At 35.8% G+C, this 12499-nt stretch overlaps 1 protein-coding gene across 1 annotated transcript in view; it reads right to left on the bottom strand.

Annotated features, from left to right (window-relative positions):
• KMT2A (lysine methyltransferase 2A) overlaps positions 1–12499 on the bottom strand; it is a 76409-nt gene that overhangs the window by 24497 nt on the left and 39413 nt on the right. The window contains exons 11-26 of the mRNA XM_063093342.1: positions 11338–11484; positions 10823–10918; positions 10456–10576; positions 9459–9572; positions 8840–9024; positions 7639–7812; positions 6798–6908; positions 6419–6492; positions 5603–5796; positions 5165–5271; positions 4078–4215; positions 2846–3004; positions 1985–2102; positions 1785–1863; positions 559–719; positions 175–360 (exon numbers count right to left, since the gene is read on the bottom strand). Coding sequence (XP_062949412.1) covers positions 175–360; positions 559–719; positions 1785–1863; positions 1985–2102; positions 2846–3004; positions 4078–4215; positions 5165–5271; positions 5603–5796; positions 6419–6492; positions 6798–6908; positions 7639–7812; positions 8840–9024; positions 9459–9572; positions 10456–10576; positions 10823–10918; positions 11338–11484 — 2164 coding nt within the window. The remainder of the gene's footprint in view (positions 1–174; positions 361–558; positions 720–1784; positions 1864–1984; positions 2103–2845; positions 3005–4077; positions 4216–5164; positions 5272–5602; positions 5797–6418; positions 6493–6797; positions 6909–7638; positions 7813–8839; positions 9025–9458; positions 9573–10455; positions 10577–10822; positions 10919–11337; positions 11485–12499) is intronic.

The raw sequence follows: 12499 nt of genomic DNA, 5'->3' as shown, positions 1-12499 counted from the left end.
GAAAAAATGTGTGGAAGTCATTGGTTTCAATGACTTGGCTATATATACTTATAGGCAACTGAAAACCTATGTTTTCCATTAGTATAAGTCACAAACATAAAGTTGCCTGGAAGAATTACAAATTAATCTTTGAGCTGACCATCTTGGGTCAAATAGGTCAACAAAGTCCTTTACCTGCAGAAGGCAATGGCCGACAACCCGGGGATCTCTGTGTTGGAGAATAACTGGGTGTGCGAATTCTAGGGACCTTTGAGATGACATGATAATAACAGGAGCCAGAGGTTTGCGAATGAGGAGGTCGGTCTGGTGATGGAGGACTTACAATTTCAGCTGTGTTTTGATTCTCTTTAGATGAACTTTCTGTGGTAGAAAAATAAAAACACTTAACTAAAAAAGCCCAATTAAAATATCAAACAAAAATATTTTAAAAAGCCAGCTATTAGGTAAATGTCAAACTAGAAACAAAAGAGATCTCCCAAGTAAAGGACTTTCCCCCCACCTTTCAATCACAGTACTCCCAAAAATCAAATTCAGGTTCCATCTTGATGAAAGACTAACCTGTAAAAGATGTTGGACTATGGGCGATGGTCCTATTTTCATCATGTTCAACAGTACTGTTGATATCTGGCTCTACAACTGGAGGACGGCACTCCACTATCTTGCACGTATACACACAGCGCTTGCGAGCATCTGTGGTGCTCCAGTATACCCTGGAACATCTGGCAAATGGATTTAGAAAAATCACTATAAGTGAGAGGACAGAAACAGAAATCAACATTTGTCAAAACCTTTCCTCATCCTAGGTTCCCTGGACTCCTTGGTTTACAGAATTTAGCTTTATTTCATGGGTTCTTAGTATAGATTCTCTTAGTTAAGCTGTTCCAAGCTTTTTGAAGTCCTTGGTTTTTCCTAGCCTCTTAGAAAATAACATAAGATCTTTTTTTATTGTATCATAAGCAGGTGCCAAAAATAGAAAAATATCCTAAAACCCAGAGAAAGAAAAATACTAACTACTACAAAAAATATTTATTGGCCTTCAGGAAGAGACTACCGCCCTACAAGGTGCACGAAGTGAGGCCCTAAAATAAAACAAAGGGCAAACCTGAGGTGTTTCATTTGAGAAAAGCCCCATTAGTCAAGGGAAATGTAACTGCTTCAAATCTGCTGAATCCTGTACAAAGAGCTGTCAGCTAAATGTGGAGTATAGACTGTGTCATCAGAATTGGCATGCAGAATAAATTGGAGTTTATATTACAAAATGAGACTCCAAAGAGGGAGAGGTAGAAGGGAAATTGAATTTATAATGTCAACTTGTTAGACATTCATTTAACAATTTGCTTCATGTAGGAAAGATTATAAATTTTTACTGGAGAATCTGATTATTATTGTGGGGATTTATATTTTTAGAAGGATCTAAAAAATGTAAAATTGGGGACAGGGCATGAGGAGTTTGATCCATGAAAACAATCTGGACTTTTGCATCCAGATGAATGGAATTTAAAAGAACCTTAAGAGATGGACCCTGTGTTCTCTATTTAGGTTTTATCCAGAAATGATTCTGAAATTATGCCAACAATACTTTCCTTCTATAAATGGATTTACCTAACATAAAATGCTGCTTTAGTCCCAATCTACAAGCTGATGAACCAGAGAACTAGCAAAAAGTGATAATTTTTGGTCGCAGTTAAGGTAGCTAACAAGTGTGCCCCTACATTTAATGACCTGCACATTGCTTGGTGCTCAAGTTGCAGGGACTGCTGTCTCCTCTTTATAGTGCTACTTACTGATATCCAATAGGAAAGAGCTTATCTTCACAGTCAGAAAGATCATTCAGAATTCCTAAACAGTCAATCGTCATAGAGCCTGACCAAGGAAAAAAGAACTGATTAGAGGAGATAATGAGGCGGGTCATTTTAAAACTGAGGACTAGAAAGTGCCCCAATGACATAACAGCCTTCCCCAATAACAAAGGCCTAGGTCTTACCAATCATCATATGGATATTTTCTGGTTCCAAGCCATTGAGAAACTTCCTTCTCAAACTGATTCCTTCGAAGTCCACAAACACTCTTCTAAAAACTTCAAATCCATTCTCAGGAACCACCTTTAATAAAAACCCAGGGTAGCTGTTAACAGGCTGTCTCTTTTCACACTATACTCATGATACTGACTCTCTCACAGGCCAAGTACAGAGCTTAAATCAAAATCAGCCTTCTGTTTTACTAGCAGGACTTCTGTATTCCTCATAAGAGGAAGTGACTCTAGGAATACCTAGTAGGAAGGCAAAATAGTTTACCATCTTGCTATTTTTCAGTCTTTTTTCCCTGAATTCCTAGAGAATTCATAAAGCAACTAAATAAGCCATGAAAAGACTTGGAGAAAACTTAAATGCATATTGCTAAGTAGAAGAAGCCAGTCTGAAAAGGCATACTACACGATTGGAACTATATGAAAATCTGGAAATGGCAAGACTATGGAGACAGTAAAAAGATCAGTGGTTGGCCAGGGCTAAAGGGGAGATAGGGATGAAGAGGCAGAGTACAGAGCATTTTTTGGGCAGGGACAATACTCTGTAAGATACTATAACGATGGATATATGTCATTATACATTTGTCCAAACCCACAGAATGTACACCACCAAGAGTAAATCTTAGTAGGTTCATCAATTGTAATAAACATACCACTCCAGTGGGGGATGCTAATAATGGGGGAGACTGCGCCTATGTGAGGGCAGGGGGTATATGGGAAATCTCTGTGACTTCTGCTAATTTTGCTGTGAACCTAAAATTGCTCTTAAAAGTAAAGTCTATTATTAAAAAGCAAAATAGGAAACTAAATCTCTCTCACCTCGCCTTTGATCAAATCCCGATGTCGTTGGCAATACACTTTTTTATCATCTAGAAAAACACAGTTCTTGGCTCGGGAACACATAAAATGATAGTTGCTGGTGCAGGATGTGAGACAGCAACCCACAGTGGCTCCTGGCTTTTGGCAGAATTCACATCTCTAAAAACCCAGAAAGAACAGAGTCTTATTCAGGCTTTTAGATGTTTTAAGACATTTGCCATCTCCTCTATAGAATCACCCCATTCTACGTTTCCTTCGTTTTGTTTATTGGTAATCTACTGAATTACAGAGAACTGATATGAGCCACAAAGCCTCCTTGAATCTTCTCTCTCCCATTATCCATAGGGCCTTGTAACTATTAAATTTAAATATTACAATTATGTTTAGAACGTGGACTAAAACATTCTTTCTAGGATGCACAACTGATTTAGAAAAGATGAAATTTTGAATTCACATACACACATACACACAAAAACCGGGGGGGGGGGGGGCAAGAAAAGATGAAATTTTGGAGATCAATGCTAAAAACATCATTTTGTGAGAAAGCTATTATATACAAATTCAGCTCTAGAAAGATTTTACTAGTCAGAATCATAATGGTTCTTTAGTTATTAGACTCAACAGACGATGAACTTATATGACTCAAAGATTTCCTTCAACTGTCCCTGTATGTCGCCACCTTATTTTGTTACACTCACAATCTGGGCTCCTTTCCAGGTAAGACTTTTTGTTTGTTCTCTCTACACAATTTACTTGTTTCTCTGTATAGGCTATTTTTTTGTTCCTTTGTTTCTTTTTGATAATGCTTCATTCTCTCCCCACCTTAGAAATATAGTTTTTAAAATTTTACTCTTTCATGCCTTTTCTGATCGGTCTCAGCTGCTATTGATCACTTTTCACATCCCCTCTTTATTATATGGGTTTATCCTGTGGAACCTCAGAATGGTGATTATACTGAGACCTCTGAAATCATTTAGCCTAAATTCTTTAATGAATTAACACTTCTCTCACATATGTGAATTATCTCTCAAATTAGATAATACTTTGTTTTCTATTTCTTTTGCATCTCTCTTCCTAGGGTCAGAATAGCAACCTGCCTACAGTGTACACTTGTTGGCTAACTATTCTGAAGGCACTTTGAAAAACATCAGTGAGGCTGCATTTGCTCACAGAAAGAACATCTGGAAACTGAGAGGGAATCTCTTTCACAAAATTTACCCATAAGTTCTTACCAGCTGCTTGCCCCTGATCACAGCCATATGAACATTCTTTAGTGATCCATCATCATCTTCAAAAACTTCCGCTGACCACAAAGCACAATTTACATGTGTCCACTCATTTTGGCCAATGTATAGCAAACGGCCAGCATCCTATGAAATAAAGAGATTTCCTTTTGCTTAAAGAATTTAATGCTGGGACTGGCTGGTTAGCTTGCTTGGTTAGAGCATGGTATTGATAACAACAAGGTCAAGGGATCAGATCCCCAAACCAGCCAGCCACCAAAAAAAAAGAATATAATGCCAAAGAAGGTTTTCCTTGATATTGGCTTTACCTCAATCAAGATAACCTCAAGAAAGCAACTATAATTCTTTAGTTTAGGGATGCACACAAAAGTCACAATTCATTTTTCAGTGTTTCTCTATTTCTACTTCCTTTCTAGATCACCTTTTCCATATACTGAAAATATTTTATAAATGTAGAGAATAAAAAAATGAGCAATATGTGATAAGTTTATAAAAATGTGCACTGACTTCTTTAAACCATATTTCAAAGCCACTTCTCTAAGTTTGCATTAAAAAACTTTTTTTGTTAAATTGTAAGCTTATTATGTGCTAGGAACTTAATAAAGGCTTTACATACATTATTTCATTTACTCCTCACAACCACTCTAAGGTAAGCATTATTACCTTCATTTTAAAGATAAAATTGAGGGTCAGAGAGGTTCTAAGCTACTTGCCAAGATCAATAAGTAGGCAGTAAAGTACAGAAATGAATCTAGGCAGCCTGTCAGATCTGGAGCTCTTAACCATTTTGCTATCCTACATTAAACGCAAGTTATTTATTATGCAACATGTATTTATTAACTTTCACAGAATCTTTTTGAGGAACTTCCAGTAGAAATTATGACAATAGGTTAATTTAAGGCAAATTACCTTTTAAATCAACTAAATAAGTTATAAAAAACTCCAGTACCACAAACTAAGTGACAAATAAATATTTATCAAATAAATGGCACCTAGTCATCAAGTGTAGACAGAAAGGACAAACAGTTCATTTGAAGTGTCTATTAACTAGGACCCTATATCCCAATATACTTACATTAGCACTGTCATCACCATACATCAAACATAATGCACACTGTCTGTTATCTTCTATGCCTGGGGGTGGGTTCAGCTCTGGACTGTCTTCTCGACTCCTATCAGTACCTTGGAACCCAAAAGACAGCCAGTTAAAATTGGCAACAATATGTGTGATTTTCAGGAAAAAAGAAAACAATTCAGCTTAAATAGCTTATAGTCTATAAACTAAACATTTTCAAAATTGTTCCAAGTTATGCTATCTCACCATATATGTTACAGTACTCAAGAGTATTTATATCAAGTCCTTGTTAACATCCCAAGTGAAAGAAATATTATGATTTTATTACATTTAAGAATGACCTAAAAATTCTTTTATGATATCCAAGTTTAGATTCACAAAGTCAATCACTTGCATATAGAGGGAAATGGAAAATGAGACTTTTATTTGGTGCCTTACTCAAAATTGGCGGTGTAGGAGGATGTAGAGGAGTTGGTGAGTCTGGTTCTCCAGGCCCTTTGGGTTTGGGAGCTGGAATGATTTTCTTCATTAAAGGAGGTTGCTCAGTGTGGCTGTTTTCCTCTCGCTCCTGCCACTGAGCATAATTATGGTCAAGTGAAGGTGGAAGCACTGCGTTTGGTAACATCCCACTGCTGAAAATAATCGATTCAACAAGTATTTATTGAACTCCTACAATATACCTAGAACTGTACAAAGTAATGAAATTCTTGAAATCGTCAGGTCTTGGCCCCATGCAGAAGCCATCCACAGAATGTAAGAACAAGTTGGAGAATTTGAAAACTGCCTAAGTACACAGGACTCTAATATTTTTAAAAATATAGTCCCAACATATGTCTCTTGGTTTATCTTCCAGAAATAAATGATAACCCTATCAAAAACCAAAAGAACTTACTGGAATAAAAATTAAAGGTTAAATATGGGGAATCAAGAGCAGTAGATAGAACCATTTAAACTAAGTAAAACACAACCCAATTACAACAAGGCCAACTACATGGCTATATCACACATATACTGTACATATGCCATGAGTTAAACCAAGTTCCCTAAAACATAACAAACACATAAGTTAAAAAAAAAAAAAAAGGCAATAACCTACAACAAACATTAAATATTGTCTCCAAACTAGAACTGAAAAGGCATTTCAACTGATTTATTTTTAATAATAAAAGCCCTTAGAAAACCTCAATCCAGAAATATGAGCTCTCAGATTTCCAGCTGATGAGGAGAAAAAAAAGTAATACTGAATTTACTTACTTGCTTGATACTTTATTTGGCTCCCAAAACCTGGACTTTTTGACACTGAACCATGGAAAAACACGTTCCATTTGCTAAAAGGAAAACAAACAAACAAACCAAAGGTAAACATCTGAACAGGCATTTGGGAACCACCTACACCCAACAAATTCACACCAGCTTCTGTCAATTCAAAGATAATTTCAGGCCAACAAGGTAGAGATCCACCCACTCTGGCAACCTCACCAACTTCCTCCCAAAGAATCACAGGAACAAATTAAACGAAAAGATGTTTTATACACATGGCAAAGTAAAAAGCAGAACAAAACAAGTCCATTGTATTCATGCAGTAATTACTCATAGGTAAGCATGAGAAACATAAACTATTAATATCATTCACCCGAATAAAGAAGGACTTGACCATGCTGTTGGCTTTTTTAATTTCTGGCTGCCCTCCATCTGAATTAATGGCTGCTTGAATGATCTTCACAATATCATCACTGAACTCCAACTGTATACAAAAACAATACATCAATTATTTAATTGATCATTAATACATCAACAGTATGCTCTCAAAATCACTTCCTCTTCCTTCCTTACTCATCCAGCACAGAGATCCAACAAAAAACTCACAACCTATTTCTATTTGGCAAGGCCTTTGGGATTCAGTTCACAATTAACTTGTGGCAATCAAAAGATGCCCAGGCTAATATGGCAAGAATGCAAATAAATTAGCTGTATCATGGTAAGTTACCCAAATAGGTACACAATTTTTTATTTGGACTAAAATAAACAACTGAATAACAAATATAAACCATGAGATAATAATCATTTCCCATATATTCTTAAAATCATAAAATTAAAAGCAACTATCTATAAATGAATACCCTATTAAGAAGACACATTATTTGGACCTGATCTCAAAAGGGGTGAACCAAGTAACTTCACATTAGCATTTTTCCCATAAACAGTTCTTAGCGCTAAAAATAATTTTCAAAGAATTCAGATGAAAGCCAAATAAAAGAACCATTTTAAGACATTACTTTCCCTATCATAACCCTTCTTCTGAAACACAGAGTTAAAATGACTCACATATTTTAGGTATCTCAAGCTATATGACATTTCTAAATATAATACAAATCATTTTTAAATTTATTTATACCCAGCCTCATCCCCCAAAGATCCAAGAAAGCTAAACTGGCACTTGAAATTTGGGTAGTTTGCTGTAGAGACATACATACCACAGATGTGTAGTTCCCTTGGTCCATTTTCCTCTTAACTCCTTCCAGATCTAACGGCTGTTGATCATCTTGTTTGCTGACCTCAGTAAGAACTGGTGGATCAGGTCCTTCTGGGGAGCTGCGGGAGGGTATGCTCTCCTCTGTCTCAGGATTTAAGTCTGGAGGCTTGGCAGCCTGTTGCCAGGAAAGATATGTTTCTTTTATCTAACAGTGAAACTGAGGCATCCATGCAAATTCTATTAAAATTAATAAAAATGGTATTGAATGATTGATATTATAGAACCCAAAGAACATGAAAATAAGCAGAGATTTCTCAAATAGAAAAGTTAAAACCAGCCTGTTATCTAATAGCTTGGCTAGGCTAACTTAGGAGCTTTGCTTGATAATTTCCAAACCCAGTATAAAGAAATTGAAACTGTGGGCCGAGCCCGTGGCGCACTTGGTAGAGTGCTGCGCTGGCAGCGCGGCGATGCTCCCACCGCGGGTTCGGATCCTATATAGGACTGACCGGTGCACTCACTGGCTGAGTGCCGGTCACGAAAAAACGACAAAAAAAAAAAAAAAAAAAAAAAAGAAATTGAAACTGTGACCAGTTCCTTTTGCATACAACATGGAAAGCAGTTAATTTTCCTATTTTTTTTTAAAAAATGGACCTTTATTAAAAGATAAAAATCAGCCTAGCTCTAAGTTAAAGTTATCCATGTGGTTCTTCCAACATTATACCTTGTGTTCCCAATGACTACCCCATAGATGTATATAGTTCACAACTTATATGGACAAAAAGTAGTGCTTTTCAAATTGATTACTAAACTGCCTCTTAACTACTGCTCCTGCCTCTAGGCTCAAGCCTCTCCCATCCTTCCTTTCCACTCCAGTGAGAATAAATTTTTTTTTCTAAAAAGCAACTCTGATCAGGTTACTCTCTTGGGTGAAGCCTTTCATTGACTCCCCATCACCTTCAGAGTCCAAATTTGTTATTATAACAACAAGGAATTTGAAGTTATGGTCCCTTCCTATTTCTTACTCCAAGGAAGGTCCTACTCTTGGCTCTAAAAATTTTCCTAATGGTTATGCCTAAAACAAAGTAATTCTATAAAACTAACCAAAGAATGAAGCCAAACAACAAAAAAACCCCATTCCATTACTAGGTAAAAACCACTAAGAACAAGCTCTCAGAAAACAAAATGAGACTTGGACCTACCTGCCGGTAGCGTAGCAAATGGCTGGTAGTCCGTGAATTCAACAAGGCTGTCAGAACTTGCTTCAGAGAAATCTGTAGCTCTTTTTCAAGGGCCAGTCGCCACTCTGCAGGGTGCCGCTCAGTACAGTTCACACAAGTGTAGGCCACACTTTCTGGCAGATTAGATAGAATCTCATACATCTCATCTAGGAAGATGCAGGAAAACAAAAACCTACAATGAGGTTCTCTGAACAGTAGAGAGAGGGAGAAGAGGAAACTATTCCACTGAACTTACTATAAAGGTGAATGTTAGGAACTGCATTAAGATTCTAATATCCCCTAGGATATCACACACACTGACCTTCAAAGGGACATTATTAGTTAAGGGATTTAGTTATTGGAAAGCCATTATATGGTACCCACAAAGGACAGCAAACACATACCTTAAAGGGATGTGTTCAAGATAAACAAGCATAAACTCAAAACAAATGTTGCTTATTCTAGAGACCAAAAAAATAAATAAAAAGACTTCAAATAACAACACTACCATAATTTTAGGTTTATAGTGCTCTGGGGGTTGTAAATGCAGTAGTACCTAGAAAGAAGGAAACTGTAATAAAAAGACTCCAACCTTCTGTACCTGAAAGATTCTCACATTTGGAATGGACCCAGCGATCACACTTCCCACATTGCATCATCTTACTCTCATAGTCATCATCATCATAACACTTATCACAGAGAGGGCAGAAGTTTCCTGAAAGCAAAGCAAAGTTTGCACAAATGCTTTTAAGGCCCTTGAGTTACATATGCCAGCCTAATTGAAAATCTTTATTCTTCTGGAATCATTTATGAGTGCCAGCACATTCTATTATGGAATGTTCACACATCTGCAAAGTGTCAAGATTATTCTGAGTTACAGAAAAGCTTCATTTATGCCACTAGTTCTCTTCTTTAGATTCATTTATAAAGGTCATGAGGTAGATTTTAAAAAATAGAAAAAGAATGGAAGAGAGAAATTTTATCTCTTAAACATTTGAAAGAAATGTTTACATTTTTAAGAAGAGGTAGCAATATGGGAGTAAAAAACAGTTAATTTAAGCTTTCCCTTGTTCCTAGTGCTTTTACGTTAGAGCTTAGAGCAGTTCCTAAAATTCAGTACTATGTACAACCTTCATAAATTTGCTTTATCCGTGTATTCCCTCTATTGTTTTTTACTTAATAGACTTCTTGAAATTGATGTTTATTTTGATTAACTTTAATAGTGACCTTTATATCACCATTACCCTAATTTAGTAAAATAACAGATTTAATGTATTCGTTAAAATTTTTTCTAATATAAGTATTAAAACAAAATGTTTGAGTACCAACTAAAGACATTTCTGAAACAATCACACTTTGGAAAATACTGGCTTAGAGCATTTCTCTGTGGATTACTATAATAAAAAGTCGCCTTAATTCTTCCCATACAAGCTAACAAAACTTTTCTAATTGCTAAATTCTCTGTGCAAAGGAAAGAGCAGGAACAGGAATTTAGCAATTGTGTCTAAATGGTGTCCTTGACAAAGTGCATAAAACTTTTTATTTCATTCCACCGAGTACAACCTATAAAAGTTGACAAAACTGGCTTGTTTGGCTACCTTTAGCAAAGAGTTTGGCACAATCATGGCAGAGTGAGAAATCATGAGACCACTGTGCATCCCACCCTTTGCCTGGAGTTGTGGATCCACAGCTCTTGCAGCGAACACACTTAGTACAGATCTGGAAAGAAAGAAAAGAAATTCGGTAAGCACTTCTTATTTTTAATATCTTTTCTTATTTAAAAATATCTCAAATACAATCCATTTCTAGATTAGATTTCTTTACTGGGATGACCTTTCATTTACCTAATGAGGCAAAAAAGTTGTTATGCTGACATCCTCAAGCAACAATATTCCTACTACAAGTTATGCAAGCCCAACAGTCCCAGGACAATTCTCTTTGAAACAGGATAACATCTGTACTCACCCAAACTTTCTTTTTCTTTGTGGGTTTGGTGGGGTAGTTTGGTCCCAGGCACTCAGGGTGATAGCTGTTTCGGCACTTATTACATTCCAGCAGTTGCTGTAAGAAAATATAATGGCAAAAAGGTGGGCATTACATCACCTTCACTAAACACCTATTACTTAGTACCCCATTTCCTATTCATTCTCAAGTAAGTATAGCACATCATTTTAATAGTTTATATTTCCCCATACATTATTTACTCCTAATTAAAGCAAAGGGATTTATTCCCTGCCACAGGCATCAGTGATGAATATTCTTATCAGATACATTTGACTTATTTTTGGAATTTCAGCCAATGTCTTGTTTTTTGCTATATTCACAAAATTAAAATACAAAAATAGGCAATTGATTATACCCAATTAAACAGTCAAAACAGACTAAGTCAACAGAGAAAAGAATATAGATTCAAAATGCTAAATTAGAAGGCAGAAATGGAGAGAGTAATACTCTAGTAGTTCTATTACTTAGTTTTGTACCTTTGTAGCCTGATGCTGCCTTCCACAAACATGACAGAACTTGCAGCGACGACAACACCAATTTTCCAGCTGGTCCTCCAGAGGGCGCTCGTTCTCCTCTAAACAAAACTTGTGGAAGGGCTCACAACACACTTGGCAATACACAAACTACAGTAGGAAGACGGGTACATAAAAGTATGTCAAATAATGTGTAGAAAGAAATATCCAACTTACATACTTTGGGTTTTAGGAGTCTACTGACATAAAACTACCTCAATATATATATTGATTAAGCAATGATTATGTAAAAAACACACTACTGGGCACTCCAGGAAATTCAGGGGACTAAAGTGGTAATGACCGTAGAATTATAAAGTAAAAATATAAATGTAATCCAAGATTTAATGGGACAAGCTAAGTGCCATAAGAGGGGTATAAACAAAGAGCTGTGGGAATATAAAGGAGTGGGGTAGGGAGAAACAGGTAGGGTTTTAAAGGTTTTCTACAGTATGCTAAACAATTAAAGCTCTGGTTTGTCCTTTCCTTTTTTTTTTTTTTTTTTTTTTTTTTTGGACTTATCCATGTACCTTTATTTATTTATTTTTTTGTCCTTTCCATATCTAATTTTAGAAATATGTTACTTTCATATTGATATAAGATTTTCAAAAATACTAGTGAAGACAACTCAGAATTTTCCTTTGCCGTAAAGGAATTATTGAGACAACTGGTCTACAGATTTAGAAAATAGTAATGTACCAATGTTAATTTCCTGATTTTGATAATTATATCATGGTTATGTAAGAGAATGTCCTCGATTTTAGGAAATACTAAAATATTTAAAGACAAAGGTTATGTCTGTAACTTGCTCTCAAATTTTTAGAAAAAAAGGTACGCCTATATCTTATTTCTTCTTTTGTAAAATATATACACACAAAGAGAAAATTTCTTCTTTTGTAAAATATATACACACAAAGAGAAACAGATAAAGCAAACATAAAACATCAACATTTGTGGAATCTGGGTGAAAGGCATATGGGAATTCTTTGTAATTCTCTTGTAGTTTTTCTGTAAGTCTGAAATCATGTCAACATAAAAAGTTTTACAAATTTATTTTTTAATTTTATTTTTGGCAGTTGGCCAGTATGGGGATCCAAACCCTTGACCTTGGTGTTATTAGCACCAT

This window comes from Cynocephalus volans, chromosome 4 (assembly GCF_027409185.1).
Source record: "Cynocephalus volans isolate mCynVol1 chromosome 4, mCynVol1.pri, whole genome shotgun sequence".
NCBI lineage: Eukaryota > Metazoa > Chordata > Mammalia > Dermoptera > Cynocephalidae > Cynocephalus > Cynocephalus volans.
The sequence above is the reverse complement of the archived record's forward strand: the minus strand, read 5'-3'. Positions and strand labels throughout refer to the sequence as shown.